This window comes from Terrapene carolina, unplaced genomic scaffold (assembly GCF_002925995.2).
Source record: "Terrapene carolina triunguis isolate 2854851 unplaced genomic scaffold, T_m_triunguis-2.0 Scaffold67, whole genome shotgun sequence".
Taxonomy (NCBI): Eukaryota; Metazoa; Chordata; order Testudines; family Emydidae; genus Terrapene; species Terrapene triunguis.
This window is the reverse complement of record NW_020664418.1, coordinates 23,566,637-23,584,834: the sequence shown is the minus strand read 5'-3', so window position 1 is coordinate 23,584,834 and position 18,198 is coordinate 23,566,637. Positions and strand designations below refer to the sequence as shown.

General features: G+C 38.1%; 1 protein-coding gene across 1 annotated transcript in view; it reads right to left on the bottom strand.

The window, feature by feature from the left end:
• Positions 1 to 18,198, bottom strand: part of LRRC49 (leucine rich repeat containing 49) — a 124,424-nt gene that overhangs the window by 68,641 nt on the left and 37,585 nt on the right. Inside the window, exon 9 of the mRNA XM_024198516.1 lies at positions 15,170 to 15,231. Within this exon, the coding sequence (XP_024054284.1) occupies positions 15,170 to 15,231 (62 nt within the window). The remainder of the gene's footprint in view (positions 1 to 15,169; positions 15,232 to 18,198) is intronic.

The following is an 18,198-nucleotide window of genomic DNA, read 5'->3' as shown; positions in this document are numbered from 1 at the left end:
GAGAGTTTGGTGTAGGGTGTGAATATAGAAATTCCATCCCTTTGGAAAGGACACAGCATTTTTTACCCACTCTTTTGCAGGTGGGCAGAATTGTTGCTGGGGTCTGTCAGGTGGTCTTGGCTGGGTCCATGAGAACCTTGTTTATTGGGGAGGCAATCTTGAAGTCTGGAGAATGTCCAGCAATTTATGTTGGGACTCCACCACTTCTTCCAGCAGTACCGCCAGGAAATCTGCAATCCTGTATAAAGTCATCCCCCATTGTGAGTGGTGGGGGCATGATAGCTTCATCCGGAGAAGAGGATGAAAAATTGGCAGCTGATGTGACTTCCTGATCCGAAGTCTTCTCCAATTCCTCTACTGCCTCTTCTGGAGTTTCAGAGGGTGATGGAGAATGCCTCAACCTCTCCTTGGGTGGACTGGGAAGCTAAGGATAGTGTTGGTGGTACGTTGCCCAGGGGTCCCAGTATGGCCACTGTGGTGGAAATTGCCTAGGTGGCAGCATCCATGGGTGTCTGTACCATCCTTGAGTTTCAGGTCTGGGGTGGTATTCATGTGCTTTGGCAGACCTGGTCTGGTAGCTGTGTGGAAAGGCAAGATTTCCCCGATATCATCATCATCATCATCACTGGATAAAGGAGGAGCTGATCTGGGTGGGGTGGTAAGTTGGCACAGAACCAAGTGTGCTGGAGTGAGGTCAGTACCAAGGAGTGGAGTTTCCAGTGCCAAGGAGACCAGAAGATCTTTATGGCAGAGAAATTGCTGCAGTACCAAGAGCATTGGTACCAAGGAGGGTGTTGTCGGTGGTATCGATGCCTTTACCGCAGTTGTCGGTGCCAACGGTCATGTGCTATGAGCTGTGGAGGCAGAAGGTGGCACCATAAACTGTAGTGCTGCCAACCTGCTTGGTGCCACATGTTTGAGCATCTCCAGCAGTACCGAGACAAGGATAGTAGGTTTCCCTTTAGTGCCTTTTTCCAAGCCAGCCCGCTTAGGGTCTTTGGCTCGCACAGTACCCATGGTACTGGATGGTCCCACTACCTCAGAGGTTGATGGTCTTGGTGCGGTCTATACCAATAGGGTCTGACAGATTGGGGAATGTCTCTTTTTGGCAGATTCACGAGGAAGGGAGGTCGGCACCTGCTTCTTTGTCACCTTTTTGGCGGAGTGCTCCTTCCTCTGAGAGGGTGTTGACGAACCTCTGTCAGATGCCACCGTTGGAGACCAATGCCCAGAAGGGGTCTGTGATCCTGAATCGGACGCTGGGTGCAGAGACTTCTCCGTCACGAGAAGTTTTAGGTGTAGGTCCCTTGCTTTCCTAGCGTGAGCCTTGAGATTGTGGCAGTGTGAGCACTTTTGTGGTATGTGTGTTTAGCCAAGGCAGCGGACACACTGAGGACAGGGAGCCGGGCATGCCCCTTAGAATAGGGTTTCTCCCAAGAGGGAGGGTAACTATAATACACTAAGGGGTATCCTAATAACTGAAAATTAAAGTCCAAAGATAAGATTTTTTTTTTTTAAGAAAGAATGAATGGGGAAAAGGTAGGGTAGTAAAATATTGACTATTAACTATTGATTAACCAGTATTCTAAAGTTAAAGCTAGACTATGATAAGCTCAGAGGTGCTGCCAAATTGCTCAGTCTCAAGCCAAGAGCCATTGAGAAGGAACTGAGGGAGGTTTGGTCGCACAGCGCTATGTAACCACCTGAGACAGCGCGAGACAGGGACAACACAGGTGCAACCCAACAAGGCACTGCTACTAAAAATCTCCGATTACAAGAGCAAGGGTGCAGATTCACCTAAAGTGGAGCACCCACAGGGACAATCCTCGAAGTAGTGGGGGGTTTTCCCCAAAAAGAAGGGCACTACAGTTCAAACTTCCACTGAAAAAACAGAACACAAACTATCATATACCAAATTAAACATGTTCTTGAAGGCTCTAATGACTTGTTCAATTTTTTTTCTTCTCTAATTAGAGCAGGAAAAAATGTGCCTATATCCTAGATATGCCAGTCATCATGAACTAAACTCTGGAGATCTACAAAGAGCTATAAATATCCATCTGTAATACAAATGCACAAACAATACAGACTATGAGTAGTAAAATATTTCCCGCAACCGAATGAAGTACTGTAACCATTATTCTCTAATTAGCTGTTGGTTTTGATTATGACCTATACGTGCATGTTTAAACGGACCTTTTAAGAAGAAAAAAAAAAGATATATTTGATATTATCACTTCTCTAACAACAGATTCTCCAAGGATCTCCCCAAATTACTTTGGTGACATAACATTCCAAAAATATTTACAAATGATAGAAGAACATTACTAATACTAAAGATTTTCTTTGATAATAAATAATAAATACTAAGCCATTCTTGACATATAATGAAATATATTTTTCCTAATTAACCTGCAAAAAACATGAGAGGAAGGATTGTCTTGCCATTCTTGAGGGGAAGGATTGAGATTCTTCCTGTGAAATTCATAACGTTGACCATGTCCAGTGTTTAAAGGTATCAGGAATTCCAGGCTAATCATAAAATATTTTAATACAGTATTTGTTTAAATAAGCTACTTTACAAACTACACAGGGTTTTTTAAATAACAGTAATATATACAATCTTCTCTCTAAAGGAAAATAAACCAACTTTTCAGTAAGTTTAAAATGTCCTACTTCCCAGAAGATGGCTCAATTTCCTGTTTGAGGCAGGAGATGGTAAGGGGCATTGGACCATAAACATTGGGACAATTTCCTCTCATATGACAGGCAAGCCATGAAGGGGGACCTCTCTCTCCCTCTAATGACTTAGCTATAGAGCTGGGCAGAAAATGGTTTTCCTGTCTCATGAACATTTTCAAGACCTCCACAATGTTTGTGCTCCATATCTGGGTGAAACTGAGACCTTTTCAAAGTTTTATGTGGAATGGGGGGAGAGGGAAGAGAGAGAGACACCCCAGAAAAGCCAACATATCCTAGATATGCCCGATTCACAGCAGGAACATGAATATGAGTCTCTCACATCCCAGGGAGTACCTTAACCACTGAGCTATTGACTATTCTCGGGTGGGTGTCCCCTCATGAAATTCTATCCTAGACATAAGAAACCATCCTAACAAAAGTTCCAGTGAAACAGACCCTCTTTTCCCTCAAAAAGTTTCAGTTTCAACTAATGAGCATTTTCTGACAAAAAACATTTCATCTAAAAATTCCTGACCAGCTTTACATAGCTAGAGCCTTAAAAGAACAGGACTCTTCAGCCCACTTCTTAGTTCAATAACATTGCTAAGAGTATAACAGCAGAGTTATAAAAGAAATTGGAGGAAATATATTTTTGAAGAAAAAAGATTTAGTGGGGAAGCATGTAAAGATGCAGGCAATAACTGGACTTAGTTATCAATATGTATCCTCTTGTTTATTGAAATTGTGTCAGTGGGAAAAAGAAGATAAATGTACAATTTTCTTGAAACTAAATTAAAAACTCAATTTTAGATCTATTTAACTTTACCATAGACTTCAAAAATATTTTGTACACAATGTTTCTGCCAGTTTCATTAACATAATGAACTCCACAATAATCACTTTTACTGACTTTAAAAGATATTCTAAGGTATTATATCAACTGAATTACAAAGTGAGAATGAGCATGAGCAAGGCAGACATGAGTCAAACTATGGCATCAAGTTCTTTAAGGTTATTTAGTTATATAATCAAATTGCTTGTTTTATAACAAAAAATATGTATTTCTATTTTTACTACTCATCAAATATTTTGTTTAAAATTAAGGTCTGGTAAAATACCTTGGTTATGCTTCATTAAGCTAAGAAATGCTTAAACATGCTACTATGCAATTCTAAGAATGATCAATTTAGATTTTTGTTGGACATAATACTGAACTAAAATTATTTTTAAGTTAATAAAAAACTAAAAGATTCAAAACTCAGTTAAGGAATACACATGAAGATTTAAAATTACAAATAAATACAGTTTAAAATTAAAGGGTATTTACTCATTTAGTTACCTGCTAAAACTATATTTTGGAATTGTGGCCTTTCCTTGCTACACTTGGCCATGTCAAAACCACCTAAAACAGGAAAAGGAATTAAGAGAATGCAGATTCCAGCATTATGCCGGGTGTTTCTGATACGATCAAATGATGCAAGAGAAACAAACGTGACCTTTGATAATTATAAAAAGCATCTCAATTAACCTTTAAAGCTGATTAGTCTGTTGGAAAAAATACAGTGCAATACGAGGCTCAACTCCATAAACATTTTCTCCTGAGTAACTTTATTGATCTGAGCAGCCTCAACAATTTCAGTGGGATTATTCATGCATGACAACATCTTTATGATCAGGCCAATAGTCTGCAACACATTCTGACCACCTCGCTGGTAATTCCATAATCCAAAAGGAAATAGTGTATTTTCAGTAAAGTTATTATTTATTACAAAATTTGTTTCCTTCTAAAAGTTTGTTATGCAAGAATGTCTGTGAATAGAACAAAACTGTTCACAATCTTACATCAATGATATTACTGATGATCAGACAAAATGGTGTTAAGCACAATATGAAAACCCAAATAGACATATTTGTGGACTGAAAATAATAACTGCATTAAAATAATTCCTCCTTCACTTACTGAACAAATCTGATTCTGTGATTTCCTGCAACAGTTAACAATATAAGCACCTAAGAATCAATCTTGCCCCACTCAAGTCAATGAGAGTTTTGTTATTGATTTCAATGGGAGCAGAACTAGGCCACTAAGGCCAAGGAGGAGTGCAAAATTACACTTGCTTTATGTGCTGGTGGTTTGATACGATTTTAAAATATTGTATTTAAAAGTGTATTATTCATTTTCAAGTTAAGCAATCACTCGAGGGATCAATAAACATTGATCTTGTAATAAAGTTGTGCAGAGTATTTTGTATTATTACTTCATATGTTCTATCAGTGCATCCTGCTCTAATCATTCTGTTAAACATTAATCTAAAAAGACCCCTAAGATAAATATTATCAGGAGGGTACCAGTTTTTAAACTGTCCTATAGACATACAACTTCATTCTGATGTCCTCCACCCCTTTAAAAAAAAAGTGAGAAAGGGATTTTATTTCTAATGCACAGAAGAGCTCTACATTAAGTTTAAAAATAAGTTACTGGCCCCAGGACTGGAGTTTGAGGAAGTCCTGAGCTCTGAAGACAGGGGGCTCCTGGCTCGAATATTTAAGGGAGAAGGGTTCTTATAGATTATATATTTTGTTTGGAGTCTGAAGTGTTTTCATTAATGTGGGAACAACCTTTGCACTTAACTATCAGTATGGACATTAACTGATCATTAAAGACAAACTTTCTCCAAGCTACAAATAATGTAAGAGTCCTGTGATATAAAATCCATCATCTTTATGCCTAATTTCTTCTACACTGCTTGAACTGGGGAATTAAAGTTCTGTCTTCATGCTGAGAAAGATCATTTGCAAACTGTAGTGGAAAAAAATAAAAAACAAAAAGCCCATCAAGAGTCAGTAATCTAGAAGGCAAAGTACCACTTACTTTAGGATGGCTGGAGACTGTAGAAAAAGTCAACAGCAACACTAGAAGCTTCTTTTGTCCAAGATGAAGTATTTACTAAAATAATGGTAAAATCTGTATTGTATTATTGACGTGTTAGGGTGCACAGTCTCTTGGACAAGCATCTTTTTATTATTTTAATCTAAATAAATAATAAATACAATAATCTTTCATGCAAAAATAAGAAGTCTGAAGAATCAAATGTAAGGAATAAATGTTTACGTGCTAGGGTTCCCAGTAAGGTGAAAGATAGCAGACTACAAGTTTTTTGGGTCTTATTTTTTTTAAGACGTTTTCTCCCAAGAACTGGGCATAAACAGTGAGAAAGCTCTGCTATATTGTTAACTGGGTACAGCTCCCTGAAATAGAGAAGAAAATGGTAGAACACAAGAGGTATTGTTACAGATTACTGAGACCCGAAACACATTCCGTGGACATCAAGGGACAACTGAAAGGAATACAGGGTTTGTCTGTTTTTTAAACATAAACCTGGGCTTTCCACCTAGGCAAAAACAAAATACTTCATTCCTGACAAGTAGCACATTCTAAGACATCCATGCAGCAATGCTACATCAGGCTATACTAAAAGATGACTGACCTACCCGGTATGTAAAATTTTATTTTAAGATGCAGAGTCTGTATCCTTTTCCTTTATTGATGGAAAAATCTGAAAAGGTGGCAGGTGACAGTTCTCATGGCCTTGGATAAGTTCACTTAGGCAAAAAGTGTCAATTGTGGCTGGCCAAAATAAGACACTTAAATAGGTGGTCTCATTTTGAAAAGTGCTGAGCACCCTCAGATTTCATAGGCATCAAGAGAAGCTAGGGATGTTTAGCACCTCTGAAAAATTAGTTACAGTATCTAAATGTACATCTAAGTACCTACCTCTTGGCACCTAGGTCTGAAAATGTTCGTCATAAAGGTAGGCAACTAAATCCATATTAAGGGACCTAAAATAATAGCCTGATTTTCAGAGGTGCTGAGCACCTGGCAGCTCATATTGAAGTCAATCCATGTGCTCTGCACCTTTGAAAATTAGGCCTTTTTGGTGCATAGGTTTAGGAGCCAAGTTTGAAATTTTTACCCTCAATTGCTCTGTGGCTTAATTTCCACTCCGCAAAATAAAAAAGTTCCATGCGGCATAAATAAAATTTTCGAGTTGAGGTAAATATTGCATAGTGTACGAAAACGCAAAGTACTGTACTGTAGTGCGGTGTGCGGAGGAATACAGCAGTAGCATCTCCTACAAGGGAAGGCTTTGCGCTCTCACAGCCTCGTGTTATTTCAGTGATACTGTATTTCTGTTATTTCACTCTATTATTTCATTCAAATCATTCCTGGAAAGCGATCAAGTGATAGCAAGAGTGCAGGAACAGTTTGTAAGCGAAAGAAGATTGATTTAGAGCAGAAAATGTTGTAATTGTTTGTTTTTTATGCTTGCACAATATACGTTTCCGACTTACATAAAATTCGGGTTACGCAAGGCTTTCCGGAATGGAACGATTGCATAAATCTGGGAGTGTCTGTATATGCAGAATGCAAAAACAAACAAAAGCAAACGCCTTCAGGAAACTACAAAAAGAACTTTTTAGAAAGGTTAGTTGTGTCTTCAACCCCTTATGATAAATGTGTACTGGCATGCTTTGAAGTTCTGAGCACTTCAACATACCTCAGAACATTAGTGAAGGAACTGAAACAGATGTCCCTCCTTTTTCCTTTTTTTAGGGCATGAACCTTAAAAAAAAAAACACCTTATAACAAAATGTGCTTTTAATTTTTTTTTTGTTTAAAAAATAATAAATTAACAAGTAAATCCTCAAAAAGCCAGTGCTAAACGAAGAAAACCCCTCTAACTATCACATCGTCTCCAACAATCCATTTCTAAGGACTTGTCTTCAATGAAGTATTAGCTTCAGTTATCTACACGTGAGCTATCTCCTCTTAAGTTAGCCTGGCCTGAGTGAGAGTGGTCTCACAGCAAAACACTGGAGCAGCCCAGAGTGACTGGATTAGCAGCACAGAGTAGCTGCATCCCCACGGCATTACTAGTTCAGGAATGGGGAGCACTCAAGCTTTAGTTCAAACCCCCTGAGAAGGTCAGCTGGCTCAAGTAGGAAGCACCAGTTAACTTGAGATAGATTTTTGTACATGGATAGGATGGAGTTGGGTTAGAGGCAACACTCTAGTTATACCTCAAGCTAATACTGCAATGAAGAGAAGCCCTAAGCAAGTTATGTGCAAGTAGCGACAAACAAGCTCTAATGTGATATTTGCCAGCATCCTGAATATTTGCAAATCAGGATTCAGACTGTGGCACAGCACAGAGATAGCCCTAAAAGATGACCCCTTACACCAATACAGGCTATGTTTCAATACTCTCTTCTGATCGCTTTGTTCACCATAAAGGTGTTGCTGACCTGCTTGCAGTTGCATAATAGAAAGCTGTAATAGATTACAGTGTTACAATGGTTCCAATCATTCCTCTCACTAAGTAACCAGATGGGGAAATTGTTCCTCTTCTCCAAAACCCACACCTGAAGGGGTCACACCTGTACCCAGCCTGTCTCTGCAATGCTAAATAAATATGATGATTTACAACATCGGTTCCCAAACTGGGGGGGCGCACCCCCCTGGGGGGGCATGAAGAAATTCCAAGGGGGACGCGAGGCTGTGACATTTTCATAATGAAAAACATTTTTATCACCGTAAAAAATAATTATTTACTATAGACCAACAGACAATAAATTATACATATTCTGTATACATAATAATAACTATTCATAAAATTGTCCAATTACAGGCCTATATTATTTAACTACAATAAAGTATTAACAATCTTCTCATTTTTGATTATGAATATAAGTAGGCAAGAATAAAGGTATAACAAAGTACAGTAATAATAAAAATACAACTATAAATAAAAGTATATAACTGCAATGTTTTCAAATTTCATACCATGAAATACAAATATTTTCTATTTTTTTGCCTTTCGACGTGTAGGAGTGCCGTTTCGGTCAGTGGGGAGGCTGAAGAACGATGTAGAAAGCAATGGAACTTTTAAAAACGTCCTAGCTCGCTCGCGAGAGTATTTGAGACTGTTCTATCGTGGGAGCGATTACCGCCACCACTCACCATGCAAGACTGGCTACTTGCCGGACTGGTGGTGGAGTATATGTAGGGCAGCACGCGTCCGTACGTAATAGTAGTAGCAGTAAATAAACATTCAGGATAACTCAAATTAACTTGCGTCAGTTAATATTCACGAATCAGGACAATTATTTTTATAGATTTTTTTTTATTAGTATATTATGGCTGCGATTAAGAAAAGGAAGTACGATGAAGACTTCATTCAGTATGGTTTCACCGTCGTGGAAAAAACCGTGAACGATTATCCTCAATAAGTAGTATGCCACGCAATTCTCAGCAATGATGCCTTGAGACCTAGTTGTCTTGAGCGACAAAGAACTACAGTGCTTTGAAAGACAAACCAAAAGTTTTTTGCTGCTAAACTTCAAAATTTAAAATGCATGAAGCTAGACACTACTGGAGCTTTTCATCAAGCGTCAGCCAAAGTGGTAGAAGCATCTTATGAACTGCCATTGCTCATCGCTAAAGCCAAGAAAACGCAAATAGGAGAAACTCTTGTGAAACCTTGCTTGTTGAAAGCAGCTGATATTGTGCTTGGTGCCGAAAGCAAGAAAAAAAATATCAGAAATTTCGCTTTCCAAGTATTCCATGAAACATCGCATCGATTACATGGCAAAAGATCTAAAACTTCAAGTTGTGGAGGCAGTGAAAGCTTCTCCTTTTTTCACAATTCAGTGCAACGATATCACTGATGTAGCACAATGCTGTCAGTTGCTCGTCTACGTTCGATTCATTAATGATGGAACTGTGAAAAAAGAACTGCTTTTTTTGAAGGAATTGACGACCACATCAAAGGCTTCTGATGTTATGAAAACGGTTGCTGACTTTTTTGAAGAAAATGGACTTTCATGGGAAAAACTGGTTGGTGTATGCACAGACGGTGCTCCAACAATGCTTGGCTCTCGCTCTGGATTTGTGACATTGGTGAAAGAAAAAAATCCAGCCATAACCATGACTCACTGCATCATACACAGACAAGCGTTGGCTGCTAAAACCCTTCCAGATGACCTACGTGACTCGTTGAATTTGGCCATCAAAGTTGTCAATTTTGTGAAGAACAGTGCTTTAAATACGAGACTTTTTGCAGCTCTTTGCGCGGATTTGGGAGTAGATCATAAAATTATTTTGTTTCACACGGAGGTATGATAGCTTTCCAAAGGGAACATGCTTTTGAGATTATTCGAACTGAAAGACAAAGTGGAAATTTTCCTCAAGCAACAGAAAAAAGAAGAATTATATTGTGCGTTTATGGACCAAACGTTTCAACTTTTACTGGCATACCTCGTGGATATTTTTGAATCTTTGAACCATTTCAATTTGAAGCTGCAAGGAAACAACGCTGCAAACATTATAGCACACCACAATGCCATCAAAGCATTTACAGAAAAAAAATCAAGCTTTGGAAACGTGGAACACAGGCTCAGACGCCTAACTTTTCATCTTTTCCAACATTTTCATGACTCGCTGAAAATGAAGGTTTCCAAGAACTTTGTAAAGAGGATGCGAAGAACAAAATTGTGTTTCATCTGGACTGCCTTGCTGATGAATTCATCCGCTATTTTCTAGACAACTTTTCTGGCAAACCCATTCATAAATTAGCATGTAATCCATTCAACGTTGATGTCGATTCATTGCCAGTAGTATTGCAAGAACAAGCACTCAAAATGAAATATGATTCAAGTGCGAAAGATATTTTCAAAAACTTAAGACTGGAGGAATTTTGGATAAAATATTTCCCAATTTACCCAAAAGTTGGAGAAGAAGCACTATGTATTATTCTTCCATTTTCGTTGAGTACCTCTGTGAAAAAAGCTTTTCAAGTTTAGTCATAATAAAAACAAAACAAAGGAATCGACTGGATGTCGAAAACTATTTGCGTTGCGCACTTTCCTCTTTCAAACCTAGGATTTCCCAACTTGTGAAGAAAATGCAGCCGCATCCTTCACATAAATTCATTTTGTTTCTGCTATTTCTTATTTTAAATTACATTTTTATTAAATTTTTGTGCCAAGAAAACTATTTGTGCTTATTTTTAATTTTAAATAAAAAATTTTATACCAAGTTTGTGTGTTTATTTTTAATTTTTTAATTACAAATTGAATTTGTTAAAAGGGGGGGTTGGATGCTGGTAAAGGAAAGGTGGGGGGCGTGAGGGTTTCTCGAAAATTAAAAAGGGGGCATGATGCCGAAAAGTTTGGGAACCAATGATTTACAAGATGCAGAATAAAAGACAGTCCTGGCCTTGTAAAGTTTACAATCATTGGCAAATCAATTTACATCTTCAAGACACGGAGTAAAAATAGCCTTCTTGGTTTTCATATTAAGAAATCCCAGTAATAACAACCCCTCTCTCGCTCTCTCTGAGCTCTAGTGGCACAAGTTAAATAGTTTTGCTCTAAAAGAAAAAAAAATTCTCAAAGTTCTGCCTGGTACCAATCTAGATGAGAAGTCTGGATAATTCAGCAATAGTCCAAAAAATGATTTTTTATTCTGTGTTTGTACAGCACCTAGCACAATGAGGTCCTTGTCCCTGACTGGGGCTCCTAGGTGTTACGATAATACAAATAAATAATAATTAATAATAGTTTATAAGGCACCATCAAGCTGTGTTGTGATAATTGGGCCTACAATATTTTCCCTAATTGTGAGCTCAACTGTAAAAAGCTTGCACTCACCCGCCCCTGGAACTTCAATAGGTGTAAAAATTGCATGAAAGTTCATAAGATGTCACAAAAACTTATTGATGGGAAATGGTACGAAGTGTTGATGGGAAATGGTACGAAAATAACTCAATTAGTCCAAACAAGAAGGCTTAGTGATATAACTCAAGGCCTGTTAAGATCATGCTTAGTAATCAAAAAAAGTGTGGAACCAGAAACCAGTGAACCTAAATTGGTATATTGGAAACTAGGTCTAATTGGTGGACAAAATAATGAGAGGATGGGCTATTTCACCCACCATTCCCTTGGTGGGTTCTTAAAGAAAGAGACTTTTGGGACAAAAGTTGTCTAATGGAGTGAGTTTCACTATCATGGCTGCCAGCCCCACCATCTCTTGGAACCCAGGGCCTTCGTCATCTGATCCTGAGAGTCCGGTCCTAACCGGACCATGCCAGAGAGAGGGACCCAGATGATATCGCCACCTCTACCGGCTCCAACTGAATCCCGAACACCACTTGGGATGAAACAGGATCGGACTTTAACAACAACAGCAACAACTCCAGCTCATCTCAACTAACTTCTTCTCCTTTTCCCCAAAAGGACAGTTATTAACCTCTTTAAGACTGTCAAACAAGGAGGTGGAGGATTTCCTTCTAAAAACTCTCCAGCTAAAGAGAAGGGGAACAAGGAATATTGTTAAAATGAAAGCCTTATTTAACAAATACTTCACATTAAATGTTTTAAGTGTTTTTCCTTCTTTTCTATATCTTTAATAAAAGGTTAAAAGGATTCTTAATGGTGTGTTTGCCATGTTACCAACCCCCCAAACCTTGTTTAACACTGTTTAATATTGGACAGTGACTGGGTTACGTCAACACCTTTAGCCCTTATATTCCATCTAAATTAATGTAACAGGTGCGAAGGCTATCAGTTTGCCTGACTACTAAATCTGTCCAGGCTGAGGATGGAAATAAGACACTATTTTCTTTGTTCCAGTCCCCAAACCAGTTCTTGGTTTGGTTTTAATTTATGAGGTCTTAACGACATGAATACTTGGGAACTCCTGTACAAAAGATTTCTTTAGGAACAGTAGCATTCTGGGGCCTCCTCTGAAAATGAAGAGGAAAGACTCTCTCATTAATATTAAGACCGTAACAGCTTGAAATATATGTCCTCATCTGTAACGAGGCACGTTACAAAGACATTCCGATTCATACATGTCAGTGTTCATCAATACATGATGCAACAGCTCTTGCTGCCATGTGACAAGCACCAAACTGATGCTCCAATGTGAACTTTTGCAATGTCAAAACAATTCATTCTAAATTAGTCTTTTAAAAATGTTCTATACCTCCTTGGGAGATATTCTCATTTAACATAAAGGCCGTATTATTACATCTCATTAAGTGATTTTTTTAATCAGTCTGATTAACTGAATCTAAGAAAACTAAGCTGTGAATACAACCAGACTTTTGCAACGTAACTTGCTAGCAGAAGTAGCAAGTTATCATCGGGTACCTATGGGTAAATGCTTTAGATCATTGCATAAGTATTGTCGTTTGTTTGAAATAATTTTCGTCTTTTTCAGAGACACACATACAGAATTGCTTCTTGAAAAAATATTTTCAAAATTTACCACAAGGCATATGGTAAATCTAAATAAATAAATAAGTCTTGAGAATATATACAAAGGGTAGTGGGAACTTTCATGCTTGCTGATCTTACTACAGCAATACTCAATGTTAAAATTGTGTCTGAAGTTCCCACTAAACTTGCCAATTTTCAGTTTAAACATCTTGGTCAAGTCAAACTGCATCAGACAAAATATTTGTACACAATTGGTCATAAAAACATATTGTTTAAATTATTTCCCTGATACGAAACATGTCACACGTCAGTTACGTAACACAAAATATACATTCAGTGCTGTTTCACCTCCTCGGTGAAATGCTGTTGTTCAATGGCATGCCAACATTTCAAAACATCAATAAGCCAAATGCCACCACCATCAAGATGTTATAATGGTGATTGGCAAGTAAAGTGTTAGGTTGGTCCAAACATAAGGTTCGCACAGTGGATAAGTGCAATTTTCATCTGATTTCAGATTTTTTTAAAAACTGATTCAACTCTAAACGAAAAACCAAACTAAACATTACGTACTTGCAAGGCAATGTTTAAGGAATGTATATCCCACTTAGGGACAAATTCTAAGACTGAGTTGTGCAGACATAGCTTCACTGTAATCCGGCTGAATAAATTATAAAAGCAAGCAAGATATTTGTTTGAAAATCAGCTACAGATTATGTAAACAATTGGATTTTCCAAGCTTCTTTTTAGGTCTTTTTCTCTCCTTGTATACTGCAAAAATAATAATGTTATAATTTTGTATAAAACATTGTGGGAGAGGAGGCTGAGAGCTGGATGAGTTACTAGGTCAGTTACATAAAATCAAAGTAATTACCACTGACTGCAGCAATACTTCCTGGTGACTCGGGAACTGGCCACTGCAGTTCTCCAACTGCTAAAACCAGGCTAGGACATTTGTTGGCAGAACAGAAACAAAAAGCATGTTTGAAATTTGGGAACCAACCATTATTCAACAGAAATAAAATGCTAATCTATGTCTGCTACTATCCAAATTTAAAACATGAAGCAGAGGCACAAGAAGATTAATTCATGTGCAATATCTGTAGTTTAGTAGAAGCTCATATTTGATTTTCAAACTTTTTTTTTTAATACCCAGTAATTTTAGGGGTAAATGCTGCATCACTGCATTAAGAACATAAGGCTCATAAACAAGTAAGTTGGACGTCTTTGCAAGGAATAAAATGCAGGTCTGTATAAAATACTCTAATTTACTAGTATAATAAAAATTTATGATAATTATAACATAAATCATTCCTATGTTTCATCTCTACAAAGAGAATAAGTACAGCAAAAACATCCTGGTCTTTCCAGCAATAAAGGAATGCAGTACCTTTTTTCTAGGTCTCTAATAAAATCATTTGATGCTGTTAAATATAGAGCTATGGAGAAATCTATGATGAAGATATATGAGCAACCATAAGTTGCTCTCTAAGGAAAAGAGTGCATGCAGTACTTTTAAAAATCAAGTTTTTTTTTAAATTTTGGGATGTCTATAAATACAGAATCTGGTAACATTTGAAAATACAATGAGAAGACAGATGTAGATGACAAACGTTTCTATACATTTATAATGAAACATGTTCATCAGTTCTTAAAACAACAGAAGTCTTACTGAGAAAGCCAAGTTACTATGTTCTGATGGCCCGGTTTGAAAGAGTGACACAATAATGAATACAGATTGCAGCCTTAGGTAACAAAAGATGTTCAGAAAGCAATACAAATTAAGAATAATCTAGTCACAATGATTAAACAGATTTTCATTCAATATTTTATGTTGAAATGAATGTATACAGTGATGAATGTAAACATAAATGTAACTTATATACTGTTAAACAGATACTTAAATTAACACTAAAATTATACAGTATTTACAATCCTATTTTCTATTTTCATAACTATAAACTGTATAGTCATCTTTAAACAGAACAGTAGAATTTTCATAAATATACTGTACATTTAAAGGATGAGGGTTTAGAGAACTTCGGATTCACACATTTTGTATAATCCAGACATTGTATATTTCTTATTCAATCTGCCATATTAGAAAAATTTAACCACCTGCAAAGTATTCCAATTTTAACTGAATACAGCTACAATATTATACTTAAGTTACCGATAAGAAGCAAACTGCTAGCCCCCTTACCTTGATATATTGTTAAAGCTGAGAAACAGATGCTGGAGGCAGGGCAAAGTATCCACATCTTTCTAGAAAGAAAGAGAAGCATAAATTCAGCAGCTGAAAGAGAACATCTTTTGAACCTCTCTACTTGTCCTGATGATGAAATATACACATTTCTATTTTCTGTAACCTTGCTGCAACATTGATTTCTGTTGAACATGCAGCTCCATTCCTCTCTGGTGCAGACTCCAAGGGAGTGCTTCAGTGCAGATATCTACTCTGCAGAACAAGCTGCACCACTTGCAAGGTAAATAGCGTTAAAGAGAATGAGACTGCTGCTAACCTTTTTTAACAGGCTTTCAGGAAAGGAGCCAAGGTGCTTGCCTCAGCGTTTAAGCTTCAGGGAAGGCATACTGTAATCAAACTGCATAAATAAAAATTTGATTTTGTGACCATTCTGCACGAAAGCTTCAAAGTGCAAACTCATAAATTAGCTTCCAAATCGCAGTGGCTGTACTGTCAGTGAAAGACTTAAGTAAGGATTCTCTCCTATCAGCCAACTCACTATCTTTTAAATTATATAAAAATCTACACTATATGCACTAAAAACAACATATAGATGGACTCTGGAGTCCAGTCTTCCAAAAATCTATGTATTTTAACAGTGTAAAATTGTTACTTGTGGTTTTACATGCTACTATAAACCTTTTAGAATACTTGAAATAGTATCTAATTCAACATATTAATAAAGCAAGTAAGAGCAAGCTGTATTCGAAAAATACAAATCCACATTTACTAGGGATTGCGGTTTGTCATTACCCATCCACACACTCATTTATGCCATTAGGTGCATCTCCCTACCCTGTAAAAACCCATTCTCCAACTTGCAGCTTGTGGATATGAACACACCCAGTCCAAGAGCTTGGAGACTGGTGCAGGGGCAGGCAATTTGTATTTTTCCAGTAGCTAGGCCCATATTCCCACCCTCCATCAGATTTAGTCTCCGTGACTTCTAGTTGTGATTATAGTTGACATGGGGAAAGAACAGGGCAAAAATACACCTAAAGGCTAGATATTAAGAGGTTGTGTGTACGGTGATTCTTACTCAAATCCTCAGTGTCTAGCTGATCACACTACTGTGGGATGTGAAGGAATTTTCTTTGGGTAGCAGTTTGCCACAGCCACAATTGTTTGCTTCTCCCTCTAGGGTTGCCAACCCTCCAGGACTCTCCTTGAGTCTCCAGAAATTAAAGATTAATCTTTAATTAAAGATTATGTCATGTGATGAAACCTCTGGGAATATGTCCAACCAAAATTGGCAACCCTATCATGGGGTAGCTTGCAAGCATCACAAACATGGGTGTAAATTTACCCTAAGTACTATAAGGAAATCACAGAGTAATTGAAGTTCTGTTTCATGAATTTAGCTCATTCAGGCATTGGCTCTATGGGATTTATTTATTAGAGTCAGAGCAGGAGCCCTTGTGGAAAGATACACAACTTGATTTGTTGAGGGGTCCACTGGGAGTGGGACAGGGAAGGGGAGGAGGCCAAGAGGCCCATCTGCAGGGACAAGAGCCCAGCTAGGGGGAGGGGGTTGGCTAGAGCAGGGCAAGGGGTCCAGCTAGGGATACAGCTCAGACTAAAATTTTGGAACCGATCAGATGTCAGATGCAGTTTTCAAACAGACAGACAAAGGCCCTCAAGTTGAGCATACGGCCACACTTTGGCCAGTGAGAGTCTCAGCTTTCAAGAACAGTACGTTTCTAAGCCCTCATGGCATCAGAGATAAAGCTTGAGAAGAACACTACTAAAGGCTCAAAAATGAGATGGCAAAGAAAAGAAATTAAAAAAAAAATATTTTTAAAATAATATATTTGAAGACAATCTCATGTGTTTGGGTGCCCGACATGATTTCTGAAATATTGGGGTTAGCAATACAGCTGTTTAAGTTTATCTAAGGTTTGAAGTTACAACAAAGTTATGATATATCTTTATTCCATAATTACTCTGTCAAGTTATATTAGGTACTGCCACCAATGGCACTATCAAAATACAACCTATGCACAAGAAAGCTAATCCATTTTACTACCAAAAGTGATAATTCTACAATTTTAGTCCTATATCATGATTCAACTGTAAGGAACAAAACCAAGAATTATTTTGTGCTATCACTGGTAAAGAAAATCCAAACTGTCCTTAAAAATAAAGCTGCACAAGAAATCCAAAAGGGACTAACTAACAATATTTAAGAAATATTTCTTTCAAAAAATAATAGAGTGGATTGCAGATGTTTGGATAGTTGTCACATGGAGTTGTGGGATACTTCCATCTGACTACTTGGACCCAAGTCAAGTGGGGTTGCGCCTACACTGCAAAGTAACAGGGCTCACACCCTGGGTCCCAGCTTAACTAAAGCTTGGACCTTCCAGTGCTGTAGAGTCCTGGGACCCTGGGTCCAAACCCTAGATTAGCACAATTGCAGTGTAGACACAAGGGGGTTAGGCATGAGTCTGGGCTCAGGCATGAGCTTATGTTGCAGCATAGACATATCTTCAGAGTCCCCAAGAACTCCACATACAAATCGGTCAGTTCAGTTAGCCCTCCAGCCAAGTCATAAACAAACTTATCCCCTTCTGGGGTAGCAGAACTCCAATTAATCAAGTCCCAACAAACAAAAAAGTTGTTCTGTCCTTCAGTGGTTCCTCTTCAACCAGCCTTCTGGGTACTGTACCCATCCCCTCATTGGGTTACCTTTGAGAGAGTCTTTCTGGCTCTGGAATAGAGCACTCCACCCCCAGGCTGGTTCCCCTGGAGTACATTCTCAGCTCTTGCTGGGCTCCATTCCTTCCATCCTTCCCTGCTCCGGTATGGAGCACTGGGCCTCAGGCTGGTTCCCCTGGGATAGCAAACTTCCTGCAGACCGTGGCTCAGGGCCTTCCACAAGAGCATACCCACTCCCTGGGTTCCACACCAAAATAGATCTCTCAGCCCTCTTATGAGGCTATAGGAAATAAATTTCCCTAATAATTTACTAAGGTTTACCACAACTC